A 27674-nucleotide genomic window follows, 5' to 3' on the forward strand; every position below is an offset into this window, starting at 1 on the left:
TGGCCCCTGGCAAGCGGGTTCCCTTCCACACAGGAATTAAAAGGCCTACAGTCATTCCAGACCCACCGCCACCCCCAGCACCTACCTACTGTGACGTTTAAGGACAGCGCTTACCACTGGACCAAGGCAAGGGCTCTGGGTCTCACCCTGAGGTGCCCGTGAGGGGGCCGCCCAGGCAGCGAGACCGGCTTCCTAAAGACGGCACCTGGAACACCTTCTGTCACTCTTTTCTGAGATCAGACGCCCCCAGCCAGCAAGCCCCTGTGCTCCGGGGTGGTGCGCACTGGCAGAAGGGACCCTCGCACGGCGGGCCAGCGGGCGCGCCCTCGAGGCCGCCCACGGACCGGGTGCCAGGCGCGCTCAGACACTCTCCTTGTCGAACTCGCACATGAAGTACATGGTGATGTGGCAGGCCACGTCGTTCCAGCCCCCCGAGGCCACCATCTCCACGCAGTCCTCCTCGTCATAGGCGTTGTTGGGCTCGCCGCTGCGCCACTTATTGAAGGTCTGCATGGGGGAGCGGTCCGAGTACACGAAGGCGCCCTCCCTCTCCAGGTCGTTGATGCCGATGAAGACGCGGGCCAGGCCCGCCTGGGCCAGGTAGGCGGCCATGAGGCCGTTGGCGGCCTCGTCCTTGGGCATGCTCAGCGTGCCCCCCCTGCCCTGGCAGGACAGCTGGGCGTCCGCGTACCTCTTCTCCTCCTTCACCAGCAGGTAGATCTTGCTCTCTGTCTCCCGCACGCCAGCGACAGCTGCAGGGGAGGGCAGGGCTGGAAAGTGAGCCCTTGCATTTCCATCAACAGGCTTCAGGCACACGCAGCCCACACGCGCAGGGACGGGGCGGCCGGCACCTGGGAGCCACCGCCCTGGGCTCCGCAAGGGGAGCTGGGGGAGGGGAAGCCCCAGGCCCAACATACCATTTTTTATGAATTTTAACTCGGTTGTCAGCTGGGTGACCTGGTTGTCCATCTCGCCGATGGCCTTCCTCAGCTGGCTGCACTCACAGGGGATACCTGCAGGAATCAAGACCCTGAGCGACGCTGCAGACACCATGCGGGCCTTCAAGGCCACCATGGGGACAGCACACTCCGTCCTGAAGGCGAGATCGGCTTTGTGGTTTTAAGTGTCACCTGGTTGCAGGGGAAGGGCAGGGTTGCAACGCAGTCAGAGCCTACCCCTCCTCAGCCTCCAGGGAGGCGAGGAACGTCCCGGCACCTCACGTGCTGAACCTGGTCTGCATGCTGCCGTCCTCCCTGACACCTGAGCCCTGAGCCCTGGCCCTGCACAGCTCTAGGGGAACAGAGTAAGGCAGGAAGTGACAGCAGGTGCCCAACGGGGGCTGAGCTCTGTGCCCCTGAGCTTGCCCAGACATCCCTGGTGGCCCCCCGCAGGAGCCACCTTGGTAAGCACAGTGGGGCAGGCAGCTACGGGGATGTCTGGGGCATCAGGATGCACCCCCCGAAGGGCACGGTGGCCACAGGAAGGGGGAGGTCCTGGAGCACCCAGAGAGGAGTGAAAGCCAGGGGCAGCAGCTAAGGGGCAGGCGTGCCTGAGCTAGCCACAGCATCAGAGACTGCGGCTCAGGAAGGACCCCAGGACATGCAGGCCGAGGTAGGCTGACAGCGTTCCCCTGCTGCATGGACACCCTGTCACTGATGCTCACAGTCCTAAAGCACAACTCGTCACATCCCACTGACTCCATGGGCCGCGCTGCCATACCTGGCTCTCCGTTAGGGCCAGGGGGTCCCATATCACCAGAATCTCCTTTTTCACCTGAAAAAGAATAGCAGAGTCAAGGTCACCACACAGAGCTGACGTGCCCCTGAGTGAAGCGAGTCACAGCTGAACCTTTCCTTTGGGTTTCAGGCCTGGCATTCCCCAGACCCCCTTGCCGGGAAGACCAGGAACAGTCCCGTGAACAGGCCCACGTGCTCGTCCTGGGACCTGAGGAGCCACGCGCTCGCTGTCGGATGGACTCTGGAAAGCCAGGGTGCTCCCCAGAGCCTCAGCTCCTCAGCGAAGGCGACCAGCTCTGATGCCAGCTCTTTCCTGTCCTCCCTGCAGCCCAGAATCCGGACAGATGCAGGGTGGTCGAGCTGGAGCTGGGCTTAGCGGCTGCAGGTCCAGGAGGGCTGGACACACTTGGAGCCTCACACGAACCCAAGTCCCTCCAGCCCTCTGCAGGCCTGGCCCAGCCTCCTGTAGGTGGGATGACCGTGTCCTGCTCGGGCTGATCCTCCCACAGCCTCGAAAGGCCTGAGAAACCACAGGTGGGCCGAGGGCACCATGCTTCCCACTTCAGTGAGCCCCCTGTGCACCACGCTGTCGAGGGCGGTGGCTGCAGATGCGACCCTGACCAGGCCCAGCTCTGACCCTGCACCCTGGAAGGCGAACCCTTAAGTCCTGCCGCCTGGGCACACTGCCCTCCCCCTCCTCTGTGGGCAGAGCAGCCGCTGGCTCTGATCTGAGTAGGCACTGGGCAGAATGTACCAGGCATGACACACAGAAACGAGACCCCTGCAGGACAGGCCATCTACCATTGTCCTCAGAAGCTCGGAGCCCAGGAGGGGAGAGGAGGCAAAGACGGCCACGGAGTACCTTTAGCGCCAATGGGACCGATCTTTCCATGGCGACCCACACTGCCCTTCTGTCCTTTGTCCCCCATGTCTCCTGTAGAAAATGATAAGATCAAAGTTGGCAGCCGCACAGGTGATCCAACACACCCTCTCCTCGCCATCTCATGCACGTACACGCACACGCATGCACGTGCACATGTGTGCACACAGCACCCCACAAGCAGAGACTGGAAAACATTCTGGCTCTTAACCTCCTCCAGGTCCCCCAGGTCCTCTGTGACGGCGTAAGGGATGGAGGGACGGTCTGTCCTCCACCTGCACCACGGTGTGACCAGTCTCTCCCAGAACCCGGTTGAACCAGGACCACAGGACTCCACGAACACCACAGGTGCTCCTGGGAACGTGGGTATGAGCGCCCGATGGCTCAGCCTGGGCCCCACTCTGGCCGCAGTCCAAGGCGACTCACAGGAGGCGTAGGCAGCAGGCCAGGAGGGCCTGGGTGCCCCCGCGTGCCTCGTCACTAGGCGGTTCCACACCAAAGTGCCTGCTCCACATGCCCGACAGTACCTGCCAACAGCCACCGGCCCCTCTGCCTCCTCTGTCCCCCAGGGCCTGTTCCCACACCCACCACCACCTGCAGGACTGGCCTCCGGTCACTGCACTAAGACAAGACGGCCGTCTTCACCCAGCCCTAGAACAAACTCTGAGGACAGCTTCTGAATGCCATGCTCCTCTTCCCCAGAGGCTTCTCACGCCTTGGCACCTCTCCTGCTGTCCATGGGCACCACTGGCCACAGCAGACCAACGGCAGGCACAGCCCTGAAGCAAACAGCTCAGCTTCGTGGTCTCACCCCACACGTCCTGGGTGTGCAGGGTTTCGGGCTTGCTAACGGCCCGCACTGCGGCAGAGACGAGGGGAGCTCAGTGCAGGGTGCTCCCAAGAGGGGTCCAGCAGATCCGTGCAAGGAGGACTCCCCCAGGAACCCCCAGAGCTGCGTGGTGAGCAGCTGCAGCTCCCCTAGATCCACAGCAGGCCAAGGCCTGCAAGCACGCTGACGCCGATGGCGCCAGGGAAGGGCAGGGAAGTGGAGTCTGGTGCACAGCACGCTGGCTCGCCTGTGCTGTCTGGGGGCTACAAAGAGCTCGCTGCTTCGAGGCGGGCGGGCTCCACACAGCCAGTGCCTGTAAGGGGGCAGCCAACAAGAACCGAGACCTGCCACTCTGGGGCGTGTGAGTCAATCAGAGGAATCAGGACCAGAGGGCTGGAGCCCCAGCAGTCACTGGGCCACGTGCAATGGGGGTAGCAAGGAGGACAGGGCCTGAGCGGCCCAGCACGACACTGGTGTAGGAGGTGTGTGTGCCCACACAGCGTGTGGAGTCTGCTGGGAAATCAGGGGACCATCTGGCCATTGCAACACAGGAAAGCAGCGACTGAGAGGCCAAAGGCTCTGAGGAGCCCAGACAAGGGGACAAGGGAAGCAGCCACCCTAGAGGCGTGACGATCCCAGAACCACCAGGGGGTTGAGAAGAGGGCGAGACTCCTGCCCAGGAAGCAGCTGGCCGTGTGTGAAGAGGTGGGAGGGCAGGGAGGAGGCCGCTGGGAGGACGGGAGCGCAGGCCCACTCGGCAGTGTCTGAGCAGAAGGCAGTGGCCAGGGGAGAGGGAGTGGGAGGCTGAGGCGGCAGACCCCCTGACTGGTCAGACAGGCGGGTGGGGGTGAAGGTTTGTGGCCTGGGCCACCAGGCAGGTGGTGCTGGGCGTCCCTGAGGCAGGAGAGCAGAAGAAGAGGAACTGGAGGACGCTGGGCCCCACGTCACGGGAGAGCAGGGAAGCTGTGCTGGGGGGTGAGGTGAGGGCTGGGCAGGAGGCAGAACTGGGTCATCTGCATGTGGACGGCAGCTAGCAACAGCCTGGGTGGGGTCACTCAGAGTGGGCGGGCCCCTGAGGGACACCAGAGAGGAAAAGAGCTAGGAGTGGGGAGCAGGCGGGAGACGGACAGCCTGAGGCCACACCTGGGGTGGTCAGGGAGGAGAAGATGGAGACAGGCAGGGTGGGACAGCTGGGTGGCAGCAAGGGGGAGTCCCTGGGCGGCCGGAGAGGAGTGAGCAGAGCCCCGGGGCCGGGCAGCCCCTCCCCAGCAGCCGGGTACACACCCTGGGGAGCACTGGCCCACCCGGTGTCAGCCGTGGGCAGGCACTGCCTGAGTCGCTCTGCGGTCACCAGGGGACCAAGTGCCTGCCACCATCCGATCGCCGGATCCACTCCTCCCGCCAACGTTTCGCATGGAATCCACCCTGCACGTGTTGAGTCCTGACACTACTTCAACCTGATTCTCTGCTGGTGAATACCTGGGCATCAGAGGGAGAGACCAGAGCAGCTTCCCGCCAACCGGCCAGTTGTCCCCTCATCCCCTGGAAATCAATCAGGAAAAGGGGCTCCCAAGGCCCTTGCCAAGCGCCAGCCTGGGTGCACCCACGCTCACTGCAAGAGGGACGCCAGACCCACTCCTGGACCACGGCCAAGGGCTTGCTTCTGTGCTGAGGGAGGAGCTGGGAGGACTACAGGCTGCCCCTGGCCCTCTCCCCCGACACCCTGGGCCTGCACCCCGCCCACAAGTCCGTCCTGCAGACACGGTGACCCTTCTCTGTAAAGTCCTGCTCCCCTGGGCCTGGGATCCCTCGGCCTGGGCTCCTCGTGCAGACTGACACGCCCACAGCACTGGGGGCCCACAGCAGGACCGGTGCCTCCTGCCGTGGACTAAGCCAGCCCTCGCTCCTGTCTGAAGCCCCGATGCCAGGGCCACGCTCCTTGGGGTGGGGCCTTTGGGAGCCACCATGGATGGTCCTTGGGAGGAGGCGAAGGCACCAAGCTCTCGCTCTGCTCTCGCCAGGAGACCTGGTAAGAAGGCAGCCATCCGCGAGGCCTCGCCAGGACCCAGCACGCTGCCCTCTACCTCTGGAGCTGCGAGGCGTGAGTGCCTGCAGCTCAGCCCCTCTGTGGCCAGCGCACCTCCCGGCTCAGGACTGCTCGCATGGTCTGCTAGGCCTCCTGCAGAGGGGCTCTGTGGGGAACTGACGCCCCTGAAGTGCGGGTCTGCTACAGAGTGTCCTGCAGCCCTGCTGCCCACCCTCCGCCTGGGGACGCCTTCTCCTCGGCCTGTCCTCTGCCGGGCCCTGCCTGCAGCTTAGCACAGCCCCTGTTCCCGAACCCAGCGGAGCTGCAGGAAGAGTGGAGGGCGGCCTCTCTATCCTCCTTCCCGAGCCTGCGTGGTTCTGGTCTCCAAGCCGTACCCCTGCGGGGTGTGGTCTGGGACACCCTCGCACTCCTCACAGTGGGCTCCCCGGGGTTCAAGTCCAGAGCAGGATGAGTCCTGCTCTGGTCCCTCCTTGGTCCCACCAAGCCACATCTTCCAGTGGAGGACAGAGGCCCAGAGACCTCAGGATCTGCCCAGGTCCACATGGTGGTTCAGGGTAGAGCTGGGTCGGGGTCAGCCTGCCCCAGCACACGAAGCAAAACCAGGCGGATGGTTCCAGCACCCAGGACACCACGGAGCTCCCGCCTGGAAAAGGGCAGGGATGCCAGGACTTGGAAAAGGAAACAGTTCCACGCAGCAGGAGCCCATGCCGCTCCCGAGGGGCCTTCCCTTAAATGGGACTCTGGCTTTTGCAGATTCCCTGGGGAAAGATGAGAAGGCATGGGGGCCTCCTGCCCACTTGGGGCTGTTTCTCTGAGGCCCTGAGCTGAGCCAAACATGGGGAGCATGGAGAAGCAACCCTGTAGCCCTCACCTCTGGCCTTCCTGCCCAGACAACTCCCCTTGGAGAAGGTCAGACCCGTCATCAGCCGGCAGACGGGGATAATGAAGCTCGAGATCCCTGGGGGAGAACCTGCCCACACAAACGTACTCCACGTGAGACTGGCCCCTCCATGGAGGGATTCGTCAGCATCCATTCCATCAGCTGAAGGGCAAGGTCAGAAGCGAGCCAGCACCTGCCGTCCTAAATGAGTCATGACCGAGAGTGCGAGCATGGCTTCAGACCCATCTCTAAATCGCAGAGCCAAACTGACAGGATCCGAGGCTGTTGCTGACACTGGGTGCCGGTCACCAGCCAGGTACGGAGCTCGGCTCCTGTCTTAGAGAGGCAGGAGACCTGGTCCCTGCGATGGGGCACTGAGAGATGAGGCACAGACACAGGAAACTAGAGGCAGTGTGGACAGCCATAGCTCAGCAAGCAGGACATGCAAGCACTGCCCTTAGGGCCTCGGGTCCCCGGAGGCTTGCAAACCACAGGTGGCGAGGCCTGACCCAGGGTCATGCAGCAGGTCTGCCAGCATTTCTAGCAAGTTCCCACCTGGTGCCGATGCCACAGATCCAAGGCCGCCGTGAGAAATGCTGAGGTCTGGGGTGCAAGAAGCTGGAAGAACCGGGGCCCCCAGGAGGGAACCAGGTCTGCACCTGAGCCCCACTACCAAAGAGCTGACCACCCAGGGCAGGCTGCTTAGTCCCTCTGCACCTCGGTTTCCTCATTGGCAAGACTGACGTGCTATGATGAAGTATGACACAGCCAAAGAGCAAGTCCCCGCCGGCTCTCCTGACGCTCAGGCCCTGTGCCTACCCCTGCTGCCACGCACACAGCAGTCTAGCAGCCTGGTCAGCAGCGCAGGCTCTGAGCCTGGCTCCGTTCTCCCCCGTCACCTGTGTGGCCTCTGTGCTGTGCCCCACCTACAAACCAGAGCAGGCAGCAGTGCCCTCCTAGACTCTGGAGGGAGGGAGAGCCAGGGGAAGAGCGCCTGGCAGCGGCAGAGAGAAGGAACTTCGGCAGCCGCAGTGACTCCTCGTTGGCAGGCTCTCCAGGTGCCCCTGCCCAGAGCAGGTTCCCCAGGAACCCTGTGGACACTGCAGCTAGAGGGCGCCGGCCTAGACCCCAGCAGCCTCTCGAAGTCTCTGGCTGGGCCTCGCCCAGCCTGCTCCCTGAAGTCGGCAGGGGCAGGCGAGACGTAGCAGCAGAGGCACTTGGAAGCCCAGGGCTTTCCTGTTCCCTCGTCTATCACCCAGGGTAAATCGGGACACTTCCAGGACACGGTGCAGGACAGCACATTCCCACGGACTTGCGGTTTCAAGCTCACACCAGTCTCCGCCTCTACTAAGGCTGAACTTTGTCCTTCCAAAAATTCTGTTGAAGTCCTAAACACCAGTGCAACTCCTTTTTAAAAAAGGTCACTGAAGATAAATGAGGTCATAGGTTGAGCTCTGAACTAATAGGAGGCATCGAGACCCATGGAGGCTCAGCCACAGAGGAAGGCCACAGGAGCAGCACAGATGATCAGGAGACACCCACCCTGCCGGACTTTGACCTTGAACTTCCAGGCTCCACAATTATAAGGAAATAAATCTCTAGTTAAACTGCTGGTCTGTGGTATTTATTGCAGCTGTACACACTTATGCATACATACCAACACATGTGCAAATATAAACACACACATACAGATGCCTATCACATACCCTATACATGCACACATGTGTACATATGCACCCATGAATAATTAATACTACATACGCACATGCACGTGGACATGGACACACATGCGAACACAAACGCTTATGTGTGTGTCCGTGCAAACATACATGTGTGTACAAGCACACAAGCATGGCAGTGCATCTACACACAAGCACGTGGGGCACATGCGCACGGCACACACAGGAACCATGCATGTGCAGAGGCCTGACCTTGATCCTTGCACAACCCAAGGTCGCCAATCTGAAGCACAGAGTTGCTTTGAACCCAGGCGGCCGAGCACCCAGGTTCCAGACCTCTGGCCACTCCTCGCCCACGGCTGTACGGGGACCTGCTGCTGCTGTGAGCCACTGGATCTGAGGGACATCCGGTGTGTTGAGGAAGGGAAGGCCAGGGCGGCCAAGGTCCCGAGCTTGCCAACACTCCTCTCTGCAGCAGCCGGAGGCCTTTTCCTTAGCAGACGGGTGTTCCTGACCTCTTGGAAGCTGAGCCCCGGCAGAACAGGGGCTACAGACTCGGGGTGCCCCGGGGAGTGGATCCCAGTGAGAGCCCCCACAGCCTCCTGCTTCCAGGAGGGTCTTCATGCTGCCGCTGATGACAGCCACCTTTTTGCTAGACCCAGACAGGGCTCTCCGGCCTCACTGGGGCAACGCCCAGGCCGCTCAGAGACTACGTCTCCAAGTCGGAGAGCCGAAGAGCCAGACACGGGGTACTGGGACCTGCTGGCCTCCACCCCACTCCACTGGGCAAAGGCAGGGGCGCCTCGGTTTTGTCCAGCAGGCAGGCTTACACACGGAGCGGCAGCGGCAGCTCGCAGCGGGCCTGCGATGCTCGCTGATGTGGATGAAGACGTATGGCACAGGACTTTGAAGTGGAGCTGGGGCAAAGGAGCACCTAGAGTTCGGCGTGCTCAGCCATTTTTAATGAAGGGTAGTGTGCTCCTGGCTGTGTGGGCCGCCCTCTGCCTCTCCCACACGCCAGAGGGTCCCAGCTCATGACAGAGGGACAGGGCTGCTGCTCGGCTCTTGCTGCAGGAGGGTCTGGGAATTAGAACGCTGAGACAACCACACTCAGGTCACGTCGGCAAAGCTGATGGACCATTCCCATACTGCCTGAGGCTGGAATCGTGTCTCAACCGGGGGCAAGGGACAGCAAGCGCCCGCCCTGCCTCTGCCTGGCCGCAGCACACTCTCCCCACAGGGGCCGCCACTGGGCAAGGCAGCGGTTCCGGCAGCCCCTCCCGCAGGCCAGGCACAGCCTGCAGCTGGTGGGAGCTGAGCCTTCCGGACCCTGACCACCCCTGTTGGGCAGCCCAGCCCCACAGAAGCAGTGCCCAGGCCTGTTAGGACAAGTGCAGCAGCCAGACGTCCTCCCAAAGCTGGAGCTATGCTTGACCATCTGCCACCGCAAGCGGAGAACACCGCCCAGCAAGGCCACCAGAAGCCTCGGATCACAGACCCGCTCCCTGGACCCAGGGGCAGCTTCCTCACTTGGGGTCAAGTCGAGCACACAGACCTGGGGCCTACTGTCATGCTGGCGTAACACAGAAATCAAAGATCCTCAAAGACGATTACATGTCAAGGTAGCTTTCTTTTTATTTATTTTATTCTTTTAGAACAGGTTCCACTATGCTTCCCAGGCTGGTTTCCAACTCATGGGCTCAAGCAATCCTCCTGCCTCAACCTCCCAAGCAGCTGGGAACACAGGTGCGCACACCGCACCAGCCTTCAGGATCTACTCCCAACAACCGACTGATGCCCTCCAAATGCCAGTCCCTCACTGGGCCCCAGAGACCCAAAGTTGAAAGTGATGATGTACATCTGTCCCCAGGGACCCACAGGCTGCAGGGGCGACAGACACATAAAGGGATGGGTATGAGGTGCCCTGACCCGTGGTGCTCACCGAGCAGCAGTCACGGCGTCCACTGAAGGGCACTGGTCACTAACTGGCCCAGCTCCTGGGGCCACAGGCGAGGTGCCCCCACCTCCAAGCCAAGGGCAGCTGGGGGTCTCAGTCAGCTGACGTGATTCCTCAGGTGGATCTCAGGTCCGAACTCAGGAGTGCTCCACATATGCCCTGCAGAGCCCTAAGGGCGGGTGGCCAGTCCAGGTAGCCCCAGGCAGCCGAGCCCCCTCCTCCACAGCAGCACCTCCATCTGTTTCAAGCTACGTACAGCTTCTACTGCTCTTCAAAACAGGTGTAAAAATCACGGATGCACTTTTCTGTCTCCCACTAATCCCAGAGAATTCAAACCACCCTTCAGATCACCCCACTACCATTTAACTAACTTGATCTTACATGTGTAATATCGATCATATAAAAATATAAATACCGTTATGATTTTTTCTGTCCAAAATGTCCTACTTTGGTTGAAGTGTAATTTGTTGTGTTTTAACAGAGCAGGAAAAAAATACAGAGAGATGTGCAGAAAGAGAGGGTCAGGAGAGAGAGGCCTGTGGAGGCTGGCAGAGAAGCAGCGGCCACACTGAAGGTCAGTAGTGCCCTCTTGGGTGGGGTGAGCGCACTGGCAGGGCCGCCAGGACTGGAGCAGGCGCCCCGAGAGCCCAGCCTGCAGGGTCCTGCACAGAGTAGAGACGCAGGGCTCCTAATCCTCGGCCAGAGAAGAGTTCTTAAAGGGCTTCAGGCAGGAAAGTGAGGCGCCAAGTCCACACCGAACTGGTCTCAAGGAGCAGTGGAGCAGGCCTGGGCCATCCCTGACAGCCAGAGCCAGAGGCCCCAGCAGAGCCCACCCCACAATGCCATCCACGATATCACCTGCAGCCGATGCCTGGCACACACCCTGAGTGGCTGCCTGCATTCCACAGTGGGCATGGAAGCCACCCAGGCCAAAGGCCAGAGCAGCAGGGTCTGATCCTCGGCCTGCCCACCAAGGCTGCCTGAAAAGGGAGCCTGCACAAGGTCTGGAGGGACAGGAGGAGCCAGTGTCACGACTGAGACCACAGATCATCTGCCCCCAGGCTTCCGGAAAAGTGCCCACTGCGGGCCCTGTAAGAAATGGATTGAAGTAGCCAAGCAAAGTGTCCACCCTTCAGTTAGAGAGAGGAGGGGAGGAAATCGCCTGAGGACCCAGGGCAGGGTAGGCTACCAGCCAGCGGACACACCAGAGGCACAGAGGCCAGGGGAGACTGCGAGGCCTCACAGGACCCAAGGACACAGACCTGAACAGGAAAGGGCTTGGAAGGAGCTGAAGGCAGAGCTTAGTCACAGGTGTGGCCACACTCTCGGCTGTTAGACACGGACCCAAGGCTGAAGAGAGGCTGTGGGCAGCCTCCAGCCCACAAGGAGCCAGCGGTGGGGCTGTGTCCACATGGAAACCACATTGAGACCTGTTGTCCTGGGATCGGCACTTGCGGCCCCACGGGACCCGAGGTGAAGTAGGAGTGGGCAGCAGCTTCTGGGCTTCTGAACAGCCTGGTCCCAGCCCAGGTCTGAGGCATGAGCCTGCCAGGGCCAGAACGGCCTCCAGCCAGGAGCCAGTTCTGGCCCTCCTGCTGGTCTCGAGGGCACCACTGCTGTACACGGGGGAACTCAGCAGGCGCCCAGCTGCAGCTCTGAGTGCTGGCCTGCGGTCAGGACACCCAGGAGCTGCTGGCCCAGCCTGGCCCTCTCCTCGTGGACCCTCGCTTCCTGGGGCAACCGAGCGGGGCACAGTGACCACAGCACCAGGGACCGCAGTAGAGCCCTGGAGAGCAGTCGGGAAAAGGGGTCCAGAAACATCGGAAGGGAACCCCTCACGTGTCCTTACGAAACCTCGTGAGTCTCCCAGGGATTTCAGAAGGTACAAGTAGCTATCACAGAAAAACGACACTGGCCACAGCTACAGAGGAACATCTGTCAGTGACTGAAGACTGAAGGAAGCGACCTCTTTCTGCAAATGGGGAACTGCATATTCTAAATGGCAAATGGAACTCGTGCAAATAATGGTTCACAGAAAACTCAGAACGGCCAAAGATGTGATCAATAAAATTTTGTATACCAAAAAAAAAAAAAACGGTCAAGGAGTCTGGCCCACAGTTCCCACCACACTCAGTGGAGAGCTGAAGGCTTTTCTCTAAGATCAAGAACAAGATAGGATGTCTCTTGTTGCCACATCTACTCAACATAGCACTGTAAGTCCTGGACAGAGCAATTAGGAAGACAAAGAAAATGAGAAGCATCCAAATTGGAAATAAGTAAAATCAGCTCTGTTCACAGATGGCATGTCTTGAACGTGGAAAACTCTAAGGGGTCCACCCAAAAGAGCTACTCCCATGAACAGACTCCGTAAAGCTGCAAGAAAAAAAAATCAGTGTACAAAAGTCGTTATCATCTCTATACGCTAATGACAAACTATCCAAGAAGAAATCAAGGAAGCGATCCCATTTCAGTAGCAAAAGAGGAATGAGGCACTTAGGAATGAATTTAACAAAGGTGACAACAGATCTGTACGTTGAAAACGGAAAACCTCAAAACGCTGATGAAAGAGAAAGAAGAGAACACCAACGGGAAGGTGTTCCGATTCACAGAATCGGAAGAATCAATGTTGTCAAACGCCCACACCGCCCCAAGCGATGTACGGGTCCAATGCAGCCCCTATCAAAATTCCAATGACACTCTTCACAGAAACAGAAAAAGCAATCCTAAAATTCACAGGGAAACACAAAAGACTAAAGCAAGCTGGAGGCATTTAAAAAAAAGTTATACTTTCTGAATTCAAATGATACTACAAACCCATCGTGATAAAAAACAGTACTGGCATAAACCAGTACCAGCCTAAAACCAGGCACAGACCAACAGAAGAGGAGAGAAAGCCCAGAAACAAGCCCGGGCACTGGTCAAGTGATCCTCAGCCAGGAGGGAAAATGGCATGGGGGACGCCAGACGTCCACAGAAGGAAGGCACCAGGCAGAGGCTCCGCAACGCCTGAAGGCACTAAGAGCTGCACCTCAGGGTCTCTCTCCGCCTACGAGTGTCATGCCTGGGCTCTTCACACCTTCCTCCACCACATCCTGCCTCCCCCGCCCAGGGCCGCAGCGTCGGCCGTCCAGGGACTGAGACCTGTGAACTGAGTCCCAGCTAAACTTTTCCTCCCCTAAAAACAGAAGAAGAGTGGTAACTATAAAACTCACGGGAGAAATGGAGGGAAAGCTCCTTGACATCGATATTGGCAATGATGTCTTTAGACAGGACACCAAAACACAGCCGATAAAATCAAATGTAAACAATATAATAGGCTACATCTGATTCAAGCAAACGACGAAACAAGAAGGGAGCCCACGGATGAGAGGCATCATCTGCAAACCACTGATCTGAGAAGAGGTCAACTTCCCAAATGTATAAGGAATTCATACAACTCAGCAGCCAGAAAACATTGACAATGCAATTTAAAAATAGACAAGGGACCAAACAGGCATTTTTCCAAAAAAGACATACAAACAGCCCGTAGACACGTGAAAGGAGGCCATCACTTGTCACCAGGGAAATGCGAATCCCGCCACAATGAGCTATCATCTCACGCCTGCTACCATGGTTGTGGTAAAAGGGTGAGGAGGGCTGGGGATGTGGCGCCTCGGGAGAGCACTCATCCGCAGGCATCCTCCTGGGTCTGATCCCCAGCAAGGCAAAAGAGAAAAAAGCCAAAAGATAAAACTGCTGGTGAGGATGCAGAGAAAGGGAGTCTCGCCCTCTGTTGGTGGAGATGTAGATTACCACAGCCATTAGGGAAAAGAGTATGGCGGGTCCTCAAAATCCAAAATAGAACCACTACCAGGTGGCCCTGCAATCCCACTGCTGGGTATCTCAGCTCCAGAGGAAATGAACGTCTGCTGCAGAGTCTTCTGCACTCCCGAGTTCCCACGGCACCACACCAAGCGTCCGCTGACTGACAAGAAAGGAATCAGCCTCCCTCCCTCCCGTTCTCTCCTGCTGTCTCTCCCCCAACCCTCTCTCTCTCACACACACCCCACACACAGAGCGGAATATTGTTCAGTCTCTAAAAACTCAGGAAATTCTGCATCTGAAACCTGGATGAGCATGGCGGACCCGATGTCAGGCGAAATGAGCCAACGGAAAGGCAAGGGCAGCACGATCTCCCCACAGAGAGACCGGAACAGTCACCCCCAGGAGCAGAGCGGGACGGGGTCACCAGGGCGGTCGTGGGGTGCAGGTCAGATGGAAGGAGCTGTCCGTCATGAGATGAACAAGCTCCGGAGACCGAATGCACGCGGGGCGGCTATGCCGCACACGTGTGCACGGGAACCACACGCACCCCGAAGCCCCCCACGCACGGGGGTGTGCTCGCCTCACACCCAGCCACACGGACGCCCCTGACTGAATGCAAGGAGCTGTGAGAGAACCCAGCCTCCAGCAGAAACACCCCGAAACGGGAGGGAGCATGCCTCCTCCCCAGGCACTCTGCTCCTTCTCTGCCTGGGCAGCTGCCCTCCCACACCCACCTTGTCCCCGGCTCCCGACAACCTCAGAAAGATGCAAGCCCCTCTCCCAGCCCTCCAGCCCTGGTGGTCCCACCTTGCAGCTGTCCCACAGCCTGGCCTGTCCCAGAGCCAGGGACCTGCTCACTGTCTGCAAAACCCTGCAAGAGAGGCTTAGTAGATCTCTACTGACCAGAGCAATAAACCCCTGCTGGACACCAGAGAGGGCTTTGCGCATGCAGATTGGGCCCTCCAGGGTGGGAAGGGCTTGTAAGGGTGAGGAGGGACAGGGAGCACCCTGACAGAGAGGACGGTTGGAAGAGAGGTCGGTGCAGGGCCAGCAGCAACTGTCCTGCAGGGAGGGTGGTAAGTCAATCAGAGGAAGGGGACCAGAGGGCAGGAGCCTGGGTGGGGCGGAGGATGAGTCCAACCCAACCTCAGCTTGGGAAGCCCGACTCCTCTCAGGCTGGCGGGGAGGGCCACTGCACTACAGGAGGGACAGCAGCTGGAGCCACAGTGGGAAGCCACAGACCTGGACAGGCTGCGCCTGGCTAGCGAAGGACTTGCTCAGTACCTTATCTCCCCTTAGCATCGCAGCCCAAAGTCTAAAATCAAAGTAAAACGACAGTTTTAGTTTTACATAACAAGCAAGAGGTCAGCAACTTTCTTATGACTTAATAACGCCTGTTAAAAAAATGTGAATAAAGCCACCATCAGGAGGTTCATGCGTGCTGTACAAGGCTGGGCTCTCCTAACTCTGTGCTGGGCGGAGGCTGGTCTCCCTCATCGGTCTCGGGGGAGGCTGGGCTCTCCACCCATCTGGGGGAAGCTGGGTACTGCTGAGACAAGGAGTGGCCGTGAGTTCAGGAGCACGGATCTGGGCTCCCAGTTCAGTCACCACACGCTGTGTGATCCAGCATCTGCACCCTGCAGCCTCGTCTCTGAAGTGGTTCTCTGCGTGATGCTGGAACTGTGATTCCTCCTGGAGTCCCTGAGGTTCTGAGGTCCTGTTTCCACCCACAGAGGGGAAAAAACAAGCCAAATGGCAGCCCAGCCTGTCTGATGCAGCTGGCCTCAGGCTCTGGCCCTGGGCTGAAATGCTTCCCACCCTCCCTCAGACTTCAGTTTGCTCTGGGCCTCCCACAGACTTCAGTTTGCTCTGGCCTCCCTCAGACTTCAGTTTGCTCCAGGCCTCCCTCAGACTTCAGTTTGCTCCGGGCCTCCCTCAGACTTCAGTTTGCTCCGGGCCTCCCTCAGACTTCAGTTTGCTCTGGGCCTCCCACAGACTTCAGTTTGCTCTGGCCTCCCTCAGACTTCAGTTTGCTCTGGCCTCCCTCAGACTTCAGTTTGCTCCGGGCCTCCCTCAGACTTCAGTTTGCTCTGGCCTCCCTCAGACTTCAGTTTGCTCCGGGCCTCCCTCAGACTTCAGTTTGCTCCGGGCCTCCCTCAGACTTCAGTTTGCTCTGGGCATGGAGGATCCAAGGTAGTCCAGGTGCAGCACTTGTCCCCGAGCAAGGCACAGCAGGGAGGAGCAATGCCTGCCATCCAGGGAGACCACAGGGTTCCAGTCCAGCCCCTGGCCCTCCAGGGGAGCCTGGCCTCAACATGCAGGGCCCCGGGTTGGCTGCCTTTCAAACCCACATGCATGGCGGGGTGAGGTGTGCACACCTGCACCCCCAGCTACTCAGAAGGCTGAGGAGCAGGATCACCAGGGAGGCCAGCCTGGGCGATGCGGAGACCGTCAGAACAGTAGCGAGCAGTGCTGGGAGTGCAGCTCAGTGGTCGAGCACCTGGGCCGGTCCCAGGACTGCGAAGGGAAATATGTTCATGGGCCACAGCTCAGAGCACTTGCCTCGCAGGTGTGAGGCCCTGGGTTCCCCCCTGCACCACAAAAACTAATTAAAAAAAAAAACAAAAAAACTCGCGTCACTTCTACAGAACATGAACGCTGTTGGAAACATGAAAAATAGAGATGTAATGAAGGAAATGTTAAAGCCCATGACCCTAAAACCCAGAGTCTTCTACTCGTGTCTTGGTTGGTTGGTTCCTGACACCTTTCTGGGTCTTCCTAAAGCTCGCTGGTCAGTTCTGCGTCCGCTCGCTCTCGCGCCTCTCCAGTTCACTGGAGCGCACCGGGCCAGGCCCCCTTCTCACTGCCACCTATGAAGGAGTGTCTCCTAAGTCCCCACTTATTCTACAGCCCGGGTGAATCCCCTTCGCTGCCCTACTCTCCGCCTACTGCCAAGGGCGTGGCCTCGCAGCAGAACTGCTGGCTCTCGCAGTGACCAGGCCCCTGACGGAACCGAAGACCCCCGCCCAGCTGCGCCCAGACTGGAGGACGGTGTGAAGCACCGACTCCTGAGTGCGACTTAAGGAGCTCCCCCCACACCCCCGTCCCGCTCCTTCCCGGCTCCTCCCCCGTCCCGGCTCCTCCCCGGCTCCTCCCCAGCTCCACCCTGACTCCTTCCCTAGCTCCTCTCCTCGCTCCTCCCCCATCCCGGCTCCTCCCTGACTCCTCCCCATTTCGGCCCCTCCCCTGGCTCCTCCCCCATTCCGGCTCCTCCCTGACTCCTCCCCCATTCCGGCCCCTCCCCGGCTCCTCCCCCGTCCCGGCTCCTCCCCTGGCTCCTCCCCAGCTCCACCCTGACTCCTTCCCTAGCTCCTCTCCTCGCTCCTCCCCCATTCCGGCCCCTCCCCTGGCTCCTCCCCCATCCCGGCTCCTCCCCGGCTCCTCTCCCCATTCCTCCCCCATCCCGGCTCCTCCCCCATTCCGGCTCCTCCCCTGGCTCCTCCCCCAGTTGCCCGCCCAAACAGGGCTGCCAGGGCACAGGCTGCCGGGTGGGCCTGACCAGCCCGACATCGGATGGCCACTGGAGCGGCCATGTGGCATGGGACGTGCGCACGTGTGTACTAATGTGCGAGCGGGATGCACACTCACACCAGAGTGACGGTGCCGGTATGGAACAAGGTGGTTCTTCCGTGCGGCCCAAATCCAGCTCCACACTGCCATGGCTTTCTGCCGGGGTTTACCACCGGGGCCCACGCGGGGCCTCCCCGGTACACGGCAGCGGCAGGACTGAGCCTTTCGCAGCTTGGTCACCCCACCCGACTCAGCATGCAGCACTCAGGAAACGTGGGAGTCAGAGGAGAGGAACAGGGCCGCGCACTAGGCCCGCTGTGCCCAGCGACGTTCGTGGGCGGCCAGAAGGAGAACGCATGCACTCACGAGCACCGGGCTTCGCCTTGACCAGCAGGACGAGGGTAGGAACGAGCAGGGGAGAGCACGGGCACCAGCTCATGATGAATGGACACAGAAACCCTGGACGAGCCTCCTCCCGTGCAGTGGAGGCCCTGCCCGCCAGACTGAGCTCCACGACCAGCCCTGAAGCATCATCAGGAAAACGACAACACGGACCATCCAGAGCGCGGACGATGCTTCGTCCACCCCAGAAACTGAGGGGCCACCATTCCCAGTGCCAAGCTGGTGACCAGTCCAGTAATAGAGTAAGCTGCACCACTTACCTGCAGCACACGGATGAGAAGTACAGAAAGGGCCAGCACCACCAAGCAACCCAGCAACAAAGAAAGACAAGGAGGGGCTGGGGACGTGGCTCAGGCAGAGCCCACGCTCAGCCTGCAAGGCCCTGGTCAGTCCCCAGCATCACAGTAAAAGAGAAGGGAATTCAGTGATAGAGGGAAATACTAAGAGCTTGGTGTTTCTAAGACACGCTCCACTCGTTAGCACCTGGAGCGTCAGGAAACAGGAAAGCCATCCGCCAGCTTTCCTGCACAAGAAAACACCCAACTGTCAGAGGCCACCGCCCGCGGCCACCCGCACGTCCTGGCCAGCTGGCTGTGCTGGGCAGGCATGGCAGGCACTGTGCCGCCTCCCAGAACCTCCAGTCACCCTCCCAGGGGGCTCCTCCTGCCCCGCCCATGCACATGTTCAGGGCACGTCTGAGCCACTGAGGCACATGGAGGGGAGAGGCGGCCTAGGGGGGAGGCCGGGATGGCATGACAGACCCCGTGGACGACCTTCCTTAAAGTTCTAACTCCACTTCCGGCAACTTCTTAAGGAAGTATTCGGAGGTAGACACAGAAAATAGGAGTGCTGGCATCTCACACACAAAGAAGGGTTTTAAAAAACAAACAAGGGGGAGAAGCAGAAAGACAGAAAAGAAACACAGGTGACCTTTAGACACATGAAGAAATGCCCTGTCGCCTTCCGGGAGAGATGCAGGGACACCTGGCTGAGGGGGTGTCTCAGCATGTCAGCCAAGTCTGCAGGTCAGGGAGGTGTGGGCCCCGTGGCGGAGAGAGCGCTGCATCCTTGCGGGTGGTTCAGAGCATCTACCAGAACGCCCAGCGCGCTCATCTGACGCAAAGTCGCACAGCTAGGACTGTCTTCATGCTGTCCTCACACGTGAAGAGTGAACGCACACGAGGCCATTCACACGGCCTACGCCCAGGGACTCAGGAAGCCCGGGGAGCCAAGACAAGCCACACGCTCCCCACTGCACGGACCAGGGGCCAAGACAAGCCCCACACTCCCCACTGCACGCAGAGTGGTCCCCAAGGACCGTCAGGAGAAAAGAGCAAAAGAGAGGGCCGGTGCTCCTGCACATGCTCCCTGCACACATGTCCTTCACGCATGCCTCGCTCCTCTGCACATGTGGCCCAGCTCTGCCGCAGGTCTGTCCAGCCTCTTCACTCACGTGTGACCGGCCTCCGCGCCCACCCTGGAAGCAGACTCCAGAGGCCCCTTCGGAGCCCAGGTCTGCCCGCCTGCTCCTTCATGCTCACCCAGGCCTCCAGTGTCCTGGCCTGCTTCTCAGGTGTGGCCCAGGGAGGCGGGGGCCAGCCCGTGTGCGGGACCCTCTCCTCTCAGGCCCTGCTGGCAGCACCGGGAGCACCACTGGCCGAGAGCCGCCCCCCTGCTCCCGCAGCCTGCCGCCCAGTCCTCCTTCTCTCCGTCCCACCGCCCCTCCCCAGCAGGGCTGGGACTGCAGGTACCTTTTTCTCCCGTAGGGCCGACTCTTCCAGGCCTTCCCGGGGCGCCTTTGTCTCCCTTCTCTCCCATGTCCCCTGTGGAAGAAGTCACATCTGTTTAGCAGTGATCCCGTGGGACCCTGGGTGCTGGTGGACGCGTGCAGCCAGCCAGTCCCCACCCCACCCTCTCACCAAGGCTGTCAGGGCTCCTCCCAAAGGCCTCGGGGGCCCGTCTGCCGCCCAGACTCCATGCCCTGCGCTACCTTCCCCTTAGGGAACGGCTCTGTCCACCCCTCAGATGCCCCTCAGCTGTCCCCTCTGGGCTAACGCCCAGTTCATCCTCAGGTTAGGGTCAGGGTCAGGGTCAGGGAGCCCCGTCCTAACACTAAGGAGAAGAGAGGAAGCCTCTCACTGTCCCATGGGCCCCGGGAGGCCCCTGGGCCACGTGCCATGCTGGGCCATGTGCATGCTGGGTATCACCCTCTTCTCTCAGCACGAGCCCCATGCAGCACGCACTCCTGAGTGGGCCCCGTGATGGGCACCTGAATGGGGGCACGCCTGCCCCATTCCAGGGCTCAGTTGCCAGGTAAGGAGACAGACACGAACTACTAGAGGAGACACCTGCAAGCAGGGACAGAGACGTGCACAGGGGGCTGGGGCCACGGGAGGCCCAGGACGCTGACACCTCTGCCCCAGCCTTCCCTTCCCATCGAACCCTGACCAAATCATCTGCCTAAGACACAAGCCACTCCACTTCTTTCCCTTCTCAAAAGGCACAAAAAGCTGACTTTAGTTATCAAAAATGTCCAGGCCCCGGTCCTTTCTTCCCCTACCCTGGATCATATGGCCGCCTCTCACCTGGCTCTCCAGTGGCTCCCCCTGACCCGTTAGCCTGACCTCTCCCTCTGGGTGCTGGGGAGCCTGTCACAGGCACAGTCTTTTCAGTGACCTCACCTCTTTGTGCACTTCCACACAATGCAGGCCAACCTTCAAGTAAGCTAATTCCCCATACGCACCTTGACTGGTGAGAGGCTCAACCAGGATTATAAATTCCCCCATAAAATCCCCAAACCTGGTCACGTGGCCTAACCGAGGGGGTATTCATTTTAAATATAATTAAACAAGAACAAAAGCAAAGTGAGGGACAACGGGAGGAGAAAACTGACCTGGGACCTCCCTAGGTCACCCTGGCCCACAGGGACAGGCACTGGCTACCTGAAGAGAGTCCCTGGCCCACTGCAGGGTGGCGCCTGCCCCGTTCACACGTTTCCAGATAACCCTCAAATGTTCTCCCTTACCCTTTATGGATTTCAGTTCTCAGTGGACCTCTGCTTCACCGAGTCATCTTTAGGTGGTGCTGAGAATACACATGCTAGGCACGCGCTCTGCCCCTGAGCCACGACCCTCGCCCTCTCTCCCACCTTCCAAAGAGAAAAGAGTCATGCCAGCAGCAATCCTTGGAGAAATGTTGACACCCTGGCAGGAGATGCCAGCCAGCAAGGTGGGCACACCTGGACAGCCGCCAGGGCCCTGAGGGCACAGCTTGGTGCCCGAGGAGGAGCAACCAGGAAGAGCCCCAGTGGGCGAGCAGACGACCACTGTGCACCACTGCCACACGCCTCGCGAAGGCCAGAGAGGAGAAGGCGTCCCACACCCAAGTGGACGGCAGCAAGGGAGCGCCCCTGGATAACCACTCCAGACAGGCTGGACGGCCAGCCCTGAGGAACTCACCAGGAGGCCACCAGGGGCACAAGGAACTTCCCCGCACTACACAGGTGAGCCACGAGAGGCACTGCTGGTTGTTCTTTGAGTCAGGTCGAGAACCGAGGGAAGTCTCATAATGCCAATGTGCACTGTAGGAATTCCAGAAGGAGAAGTGGGCATTTGAAGGCTTAGTGACAGAAGATTTCTAACTGCAACTTCCAACATTAAGGAAGGTCATGAAAAAACACAAGGAAAAGGCCCTTGAGAACCACACGGGGAAAGTCACACAGACGTGGCAGAGGGACAGCCAGAACGTCAAGAATAAAGAGAAGACTCTGTAAGCCACTCAAAAGGAGAGGCATTCTAATGAGAATCAGATTGACAAGAATTCTCGTTAGCAACCAGGAAATAGAAAATGAGCAATAAAAGTGACACGATTTGGACTAGGAGGTCAGGTGGGCTCTCTGATGGAGTAGTTTTAAGGTGGAGCTGCCAAACAGGCCAGATGTAGCCAGGCAGAGCAAGAGAGGTGATCTGAAGAGAGGGTCAGGGCACTGCTAGGCAAGCAGGATAGGCGTGATGGGAAGCCTGGCAGCTGGTCCAGTGAGACAGGAGGCCAGAGGGAGAGGCTGAGCAGCAGCCGGCCTAGGAGCCACACTCAAGGACCAGGACCGCGTGGTCACCCACACAGCAGGACGCGGCACCACTGCAGAAGTCCAGCGGAGACCATCTAGCTGGACGAAGTGGGGTGCTTGCTCCTTGGAACCTGTGCCACGGTCTGGGTCACAGCCTTGCCCCTGCTCTCCCGAGGGCACAAAGCTCTGTGAAGATGCACCGCATAGCTGCCAGCTCCAGGTCTGTCCAGGTACCTGGAGGAAGGCCCTGACACAGCGGTGTCCGGCCGGCATTCGCAGAGAACTCGCCCTGTGTGTATCTGCTAACTTGACTTTCATTGGTTGAGAAAGTTCCTAGAGCCAGGCACGGTGGGTGGCTCACGCCTGTCGTCCCAGCAACTCAGGAGGCTGAGGCAGAAGGAACACAGGCCAAGGCCAGCCCGAGCAACTTAGTGAGACCCTGTCTCAAAATGAAGAATAAAAAGGGCTGGGATATAGATCAGTGCTAAGCACCCCAGTTTCAATCCCCAGGATCAAGGAAAAAAGGGACCTGATGTGGGTGTCACTTCATCTCCTGGCGGATCAGAAAGCCTCCTAGCTAGTGTCTGTCTCAGGATCCGGCTGCTGTGGCGTTTCCACCACCCAGCACGAGCCAGCCACGGGCAGGCACAGTGGGCACAGGGCTCCAGACGGCTCTTGCTGCCTGGCCCACGTGCCACCAGACGGGGCCCCTCTCTGAGGACACCTGGATTACGTGTGTCACATGTAGGCACTTATTTCTGTGAACTTATTTCTGATGGACGGATGTCTTTTCCTTTACACCCTCAAAGAGGAATCTGAACAGTTACAATATCTTCTTCTGTTTACTACCAGCACAACCCATTATTTTAAAAACTGGGCCATGTTAATAATTACCAACAAAAGGAATCTGTTGTAGGCCGGAATATAGCCCAGTGGTAAAGGCCCTGTGGGTTCAACTCTCAGCCCCAAAAAGAAAAGATTAAAAAAAAAAAAAAATAGACTTTGATGTTGTAAAAATTAAATAGAAAATGCACAAACTAGTTTTCCACCATCATGTACAAAGCACCCAACTTAAAAATGAACACCACCGTGTCAGGACCGCTAGGCGTCCCTCACATGCTGCAGCTCCACCCCCACGTCCAGGAGTCCAGTGGAGCGGGTCCACAGACGCCCAAGCTGCGCATGCAGCACGGGGACCCAGCCATCCACTCCAGGCCTGCGCTCGCCCGAGTGTCCAAGCAGAGCCCATGCACCCACGCTCCCAGCAGTGGGATTCATATCACCCAGAAGGAGACCCACAGAAGCCACCCACAGAGGACAAGCAGGGCGCCGTGCAGCGAGGACGGGCTCCCCCGGGGCCTCTCTCTCATCTCTACCATCGCCTACCGCTAACTTGAGAGCAAAACCAAAACATTCTTAGCTGCTTGCAGTTCCCTAAATTCCTAAGGACAGTGCTGCAGCAAAGGGACACAGGACACAGGGAGCCACCGGTCGGGCGTTCACTTGCAGGACGATCGAATGTGGGTAGTGTCATCAATGCACCAGAAGCAGAACAGACGCAGCACTGTTTCAAGAACCACCCCGCAAGGGAGAGTGACGCACCCGGCTGACGTGCAGCTTCCGCCAGGCACTGAACCTGCCTCCTGCGCAGCCAAAAACAGAGAGCTCAGGTCCAAGGCCATCGAGAGCCATGCTGAACAGAATCTAACCGCTCCCGTCTCCCCCGGAGCCCCCAAGGCCCTCGAGAGCCGTGCTGAACAGAACCTAACCGCTCCCGGAGGCCCCCACCGGCTCTCCTCACCCGACGTTCCACTTGGGGACATCGGGGAGTGTTTGTAAGAACCAGCCTCTTAGACATCAGGCAGGTGTAGGGAAGCTCTGAGGACAGGGCTGGTCTCTGCCAGGGAGGCCACCTCAGCTCCACTACAGTTAACACGCCTTCTTCCGGAGAGTTAGAGAAAGGGGCAGCCTTGGCCCCGTGCTGGCCGCTGGCCCCTGCGTGGTGCACACAGATCCCGCAAGAAGGTTTTGCGCAGGTTGCGCTCTGGGTCTTTTTGCACTAGAAGGATGCAGCTCAGTCACTTTCTGGCAGAACACGAGATACTTAGATATGTAGTTGTGGCCAGCTGGGGAGAGCCTTGGACATTCATGACCTGAGCAAACCCTGAACAAACGCATCTGCAGCATCACAAGCAGGAGAGGCACCAGCCTCAGCCCGCTGCCTTGGGCCCAGCGAAGCCCCACACAGAGGCATGCGGGCCCCAGCAAGCTGTGCCACCTGGCTTGAGAGATGACTGTCAATGAATTTTTAATTGATCTGATGACACAGGAGTGACTGTGCCCTTTATCCACTCTGGGCAGCCGGCAGTCTTCCTCGTTTTTATCAACACTTTCCCATACGTAACAATGGACCCACCCCACTGTGGGCATCATCCTAATGCACCATGATGAAAGGGCTTTTAAATAAAAATTTTTAAAAGACATGTTTCCCCACATACAACCAAGGTTTTTAGCCATTCAGGAAAGACTGTCTCTCTCTCAATGAAAACACAGCGTATTATCAGACCTAAAACAGCAAGTGCATTTTGTTGAACACCAGTCACAGGGCTGCCTGTGTGTATTGAGAAGATTCTACAGCCACGTGTGGACTGGCAAAGTCCCAGGAGCCCAAGGCAATGGGGGCGTGTGCCGTGTCTCACAGACCAGACGCCTTCCTCCGCAGAGAGAGGTCTCAGCTTCTTCATCCTGGTACGGAGCCTGGGCCTAGTAGATTCTCAGTAAATGCCCTCTCGTGAACCAGTGGCCATCTGTGTTCCTAGTTCCCCTTAAAAGAAGCAACCGTATTGTGTGAATGTTTTCACTTCATGGACTACAGTGCTTTCTGACGCACTGGCTGTGACGGACACCATCTAGACCCCCCTTCCCTCCCTGTGCGCCCTTGACTTGCTGATCCTCACGGGACTGGGCAGTAGGGAGGCCTCTCTCCCTTGACAGTTGCAAGCCACTGTCTGGGAGCGGGGCAGCTGGGGCTGGCCCCATCGTCACTGATCCCTGCGCAGGAAGTGGAAGCTGAATGTGAGCCCGCGCTGCACAGGGCGCTCAGCGGGAGGGGCCCGAGCTGAGAAGCCCCTCCCTCCTCTCATGGAGAAGGGGTGGCATTCACTCACGTGCCGACGTGCGTTGAGCACCCATGGGCTAGGCGCTGCTGCCAGGGGCAGAGCAAGCCGCCCGGGTCGGGGTGTGACCCTCGCTCCCGGCCCTGTGCTGTGAGGACCCTGGATGAGGAGGAGGCTCCAGAGCAGCTGGTTCATTCCACACGGCTTCAGCACAGGGGAGCGAGTCCCACGTGCCTCAGCAAGCAGCGCTGCAGGACAGGACCCTGCATGGAAGACGCCCGCTCACTGCGGATGCTGGTGGATGAACATGCTGGAGAGGGACCAGTTGTCAGCCCCACAGCGGCTTTGACAGCTCATCACTGACACACACTGGGTTCAACAAACGGTGACAGAGGTGCAGCTCCGCCCAGGAGATGAGCCAGCCAGGAAGAGGGAAGGCCTTGCTGGCCGCCCATCCAGGACGGTCCATGCCAAGCGACACCCCACGTCTACAGGTCAGAGGGAAGGAGCACATGCCTCCACGGAGGCCGACATCCCAAGCACCTGGCTCAGAACTGTCTACTGTTCAGTGGATCCTGGGGAGCCGGTCCTGACACCGCCCTCCTGTGTGCACGGGCTGGTGCTGCGGCTGGCAGGAAGCTCGGGTCGGGACCTCCGCGCGGTCGACGCCCTAGTGTGCTCCCTTCTAGCTTTTCTCAATAGTGCACACATTTTTATGTTTTTAAATGAAATTAGGGACAGCCGTGTCCACAGTCTGCTCTCCCGTCCAGCTTCAGAATGACCGCGCCTTCCTGCGGCACCAGGACTGCGGAACCTGCCTTTCAGCCGCTCCCTTTGCCTGTTACCAGAGCCTCAGTCCGGAGGAGCTGCGTGTCAGGAGGCGGGAACACACGCGGTCAGAGCCGACCGTCCACCCACAGGTGTGCGTGGCACCGCCACAGGCGGGAACCGGCACCTAACCCTGCAGAGGGAGGCGGGGCCCCACAGCTGGTGCGGCCGGCGGGGAGGAGAACAGCCGCCACCCGCCGCACACGAGGCTGCATCCTCATCCGCCTTCCCTCCCCGCCTGCTCTTATGAGAAACGACAGCCAGGACAGATGACAGCTCCTCGTGACGGCACGGAAAAGCTCCTGGAAGAGAGCCAGAGCCCACGCCTGCCGTCTCGGCCCTGCAGGACACACAGACGGACACGGGCACGGCAGCGCCCAGCAGCCCTCCATGGGGTCCCACCTGATGGGGGGCCGACCTCCACAGTCACGCTTTCTGACTTAAACTTGAAGGTTCTGCTCATGGGCCACGCATACCCCCAAAGCCAGGGCCGACACAGTTTCCCAGAACTCCTGAGTGAGCAGACGTGAGGTAGCTCGGTTTCTTCCAGCGCAGCTGAAAGTCTCTGAAGGGGGCAGCGTGCTCCTTACGATTGAACACACAAAGCCGGCGGGGTGGACACAGGGCTGCACAGCAGACCGCAGGGCCCTCCTGACGGGAGACCTCCCGGAGCCACCTGGGAAGAGCCCCACACGGCTCCCAGGCCTGGGGTCAGAGGCGATGTCCAAAGGCCTGGAGAGGGCGCCAGGGCAGGACGGCACCCTGGCCGCCACGGCCTGACCCGGGCGGCACCAGATGCCCGGGTTCGTCCCTCTGGGCGTTCTCACGAGGCTTGGTAGCTGCGGGCCACGAGGGTCCACGTCAACAGCGCCACACGAAGAGCAGCTCGGGCTGAGCCTGCCCCAGCGCTCAGGGCCCTGGCATCCCGGGCGAGGAGGGGCAGCGGGTAAAGCTGGACTCGATGCAGCAGGTGCTGCGTCCCACCCGTCCTCACGGCCAGCGGCCAGCACCGCCCCTCCCTCACTTGGAAGCGCAGTCCCTCCTGGCCCTGTGCACTACAGTCGCCGCTGCCCCAGCCGCCCCGCTGGGAACTCTGGGTGCACTTTCATTTGCATCCGCAGCTGGTCCTGCTTGGGGATCGCCTGGCCCTGAGGTCTCTGGCCTCAGACCTCCCGCTGGCCTTCCACTCGAAGGCATCAGAGCTGCAGCCCCGGGAACTTTCCTCAGGCCGTAGCCCACTCCACGTCTGACCTGCAGGGCGTCTCTACCTGGAACAAGTTGCAGGAAGCAGCAAGAGGAAAGTTCTCCTGTTTAAAACAAGACCTGTCGGAAGCAGAGCTGGAGCTCACTGTGGGACCCTGGGCAGACTGCCTCTGGGCCCCCCGCGGCCTGGTGTGTGGAGGACACAGTGAGAACCTCCCAGGCCGGGTCACGTGTGCAGTGCCTGAAACCAAGCCGTGCCCTGAACAGGGTTCCCAAGGAGAAGGCCGAGCACGAGCAGACTGTTAACTTCAGGGACACCCCCCGGGCTAAGAAGATCCCCAGGTCCTGTGACCCAACCTTGGTTTAACGGGGGACACCGAGGCGGGACACTGAGCAGACTCACCCAGGGTGCATGTGGCACTGGGGCCATCTCTGTGTGTCTGCGAATGACCTGACCCTGCAGGAGGCCCTGAGCCACCTGGAAGCCATTGCAGGGGCCAGAGCCCCAGGCACAGGACCAGTCATTACCTTTGAGGCCCGGGACGAGAATCTGCACAGAGCAGGCATCGTCCACAGTCTGCTGAGGACATCCAGACGGCAGCAGCAACAGCAAGGCCAGGCCGACCAGCGTGCCTGCGAGAGCAAGGTCCCTCTTCATCATGAGCACAGGCAGGTCA

At 59.5% G+C, this 27674-nt stretch overlaps 1 protein-coding gene across 4 annotated transcripts; it reads right to left on the reverse strand.

The window, feature by feature from the left end:
- Nucleotides 1-335: 335 nt before the first annotated feature.
- COLEC11 (collectin subfamily member 11) lies at nt 336-27674 on the reverse strand. Of its 4 annotated transcripts, none has more exons than XM_079110149.1 (6): nt 27526-27674; nt 19536-19607; nt 2599-2670; nt 1720-1773; nt 918-1013; nt 336-752 (listed from the first exon to the last, which is right to left on the reverse strand). In XM_079110149.1, exons 1-6 carry the CDS (start codon nt 27656-27658, stop codon nt 361-363), a joined length of 819 nt encoding a protein of 272 aa, XP_078966275.1. In that variant the 5' UTR covers nt 27659-27674; the 3' UTR covers nt 336-360. The 4 variants fall into 4 exon arrangements, with proteins under 4 accessions (XP_078966275.1, XP_078966274.1, XP_078966277.1 ...); XM_079110148.1 differs by having other exon boundaries at nt 336-770; XM_079110151.1 differs by lacking the exon at nt 19536-19607.

This window comes from Sciurus vulgaris (genome assembly GCF_902686455.1).
Source record: "Sciurus vulgaris genome assembly, chromosome: 14".
Classification (NCBI taxonomy): Eukaryota; Metazoa; Chordata; class Mammalia; order Rodentia; family Sciuridae; genus Sciurus; species Sciurus vulgaris.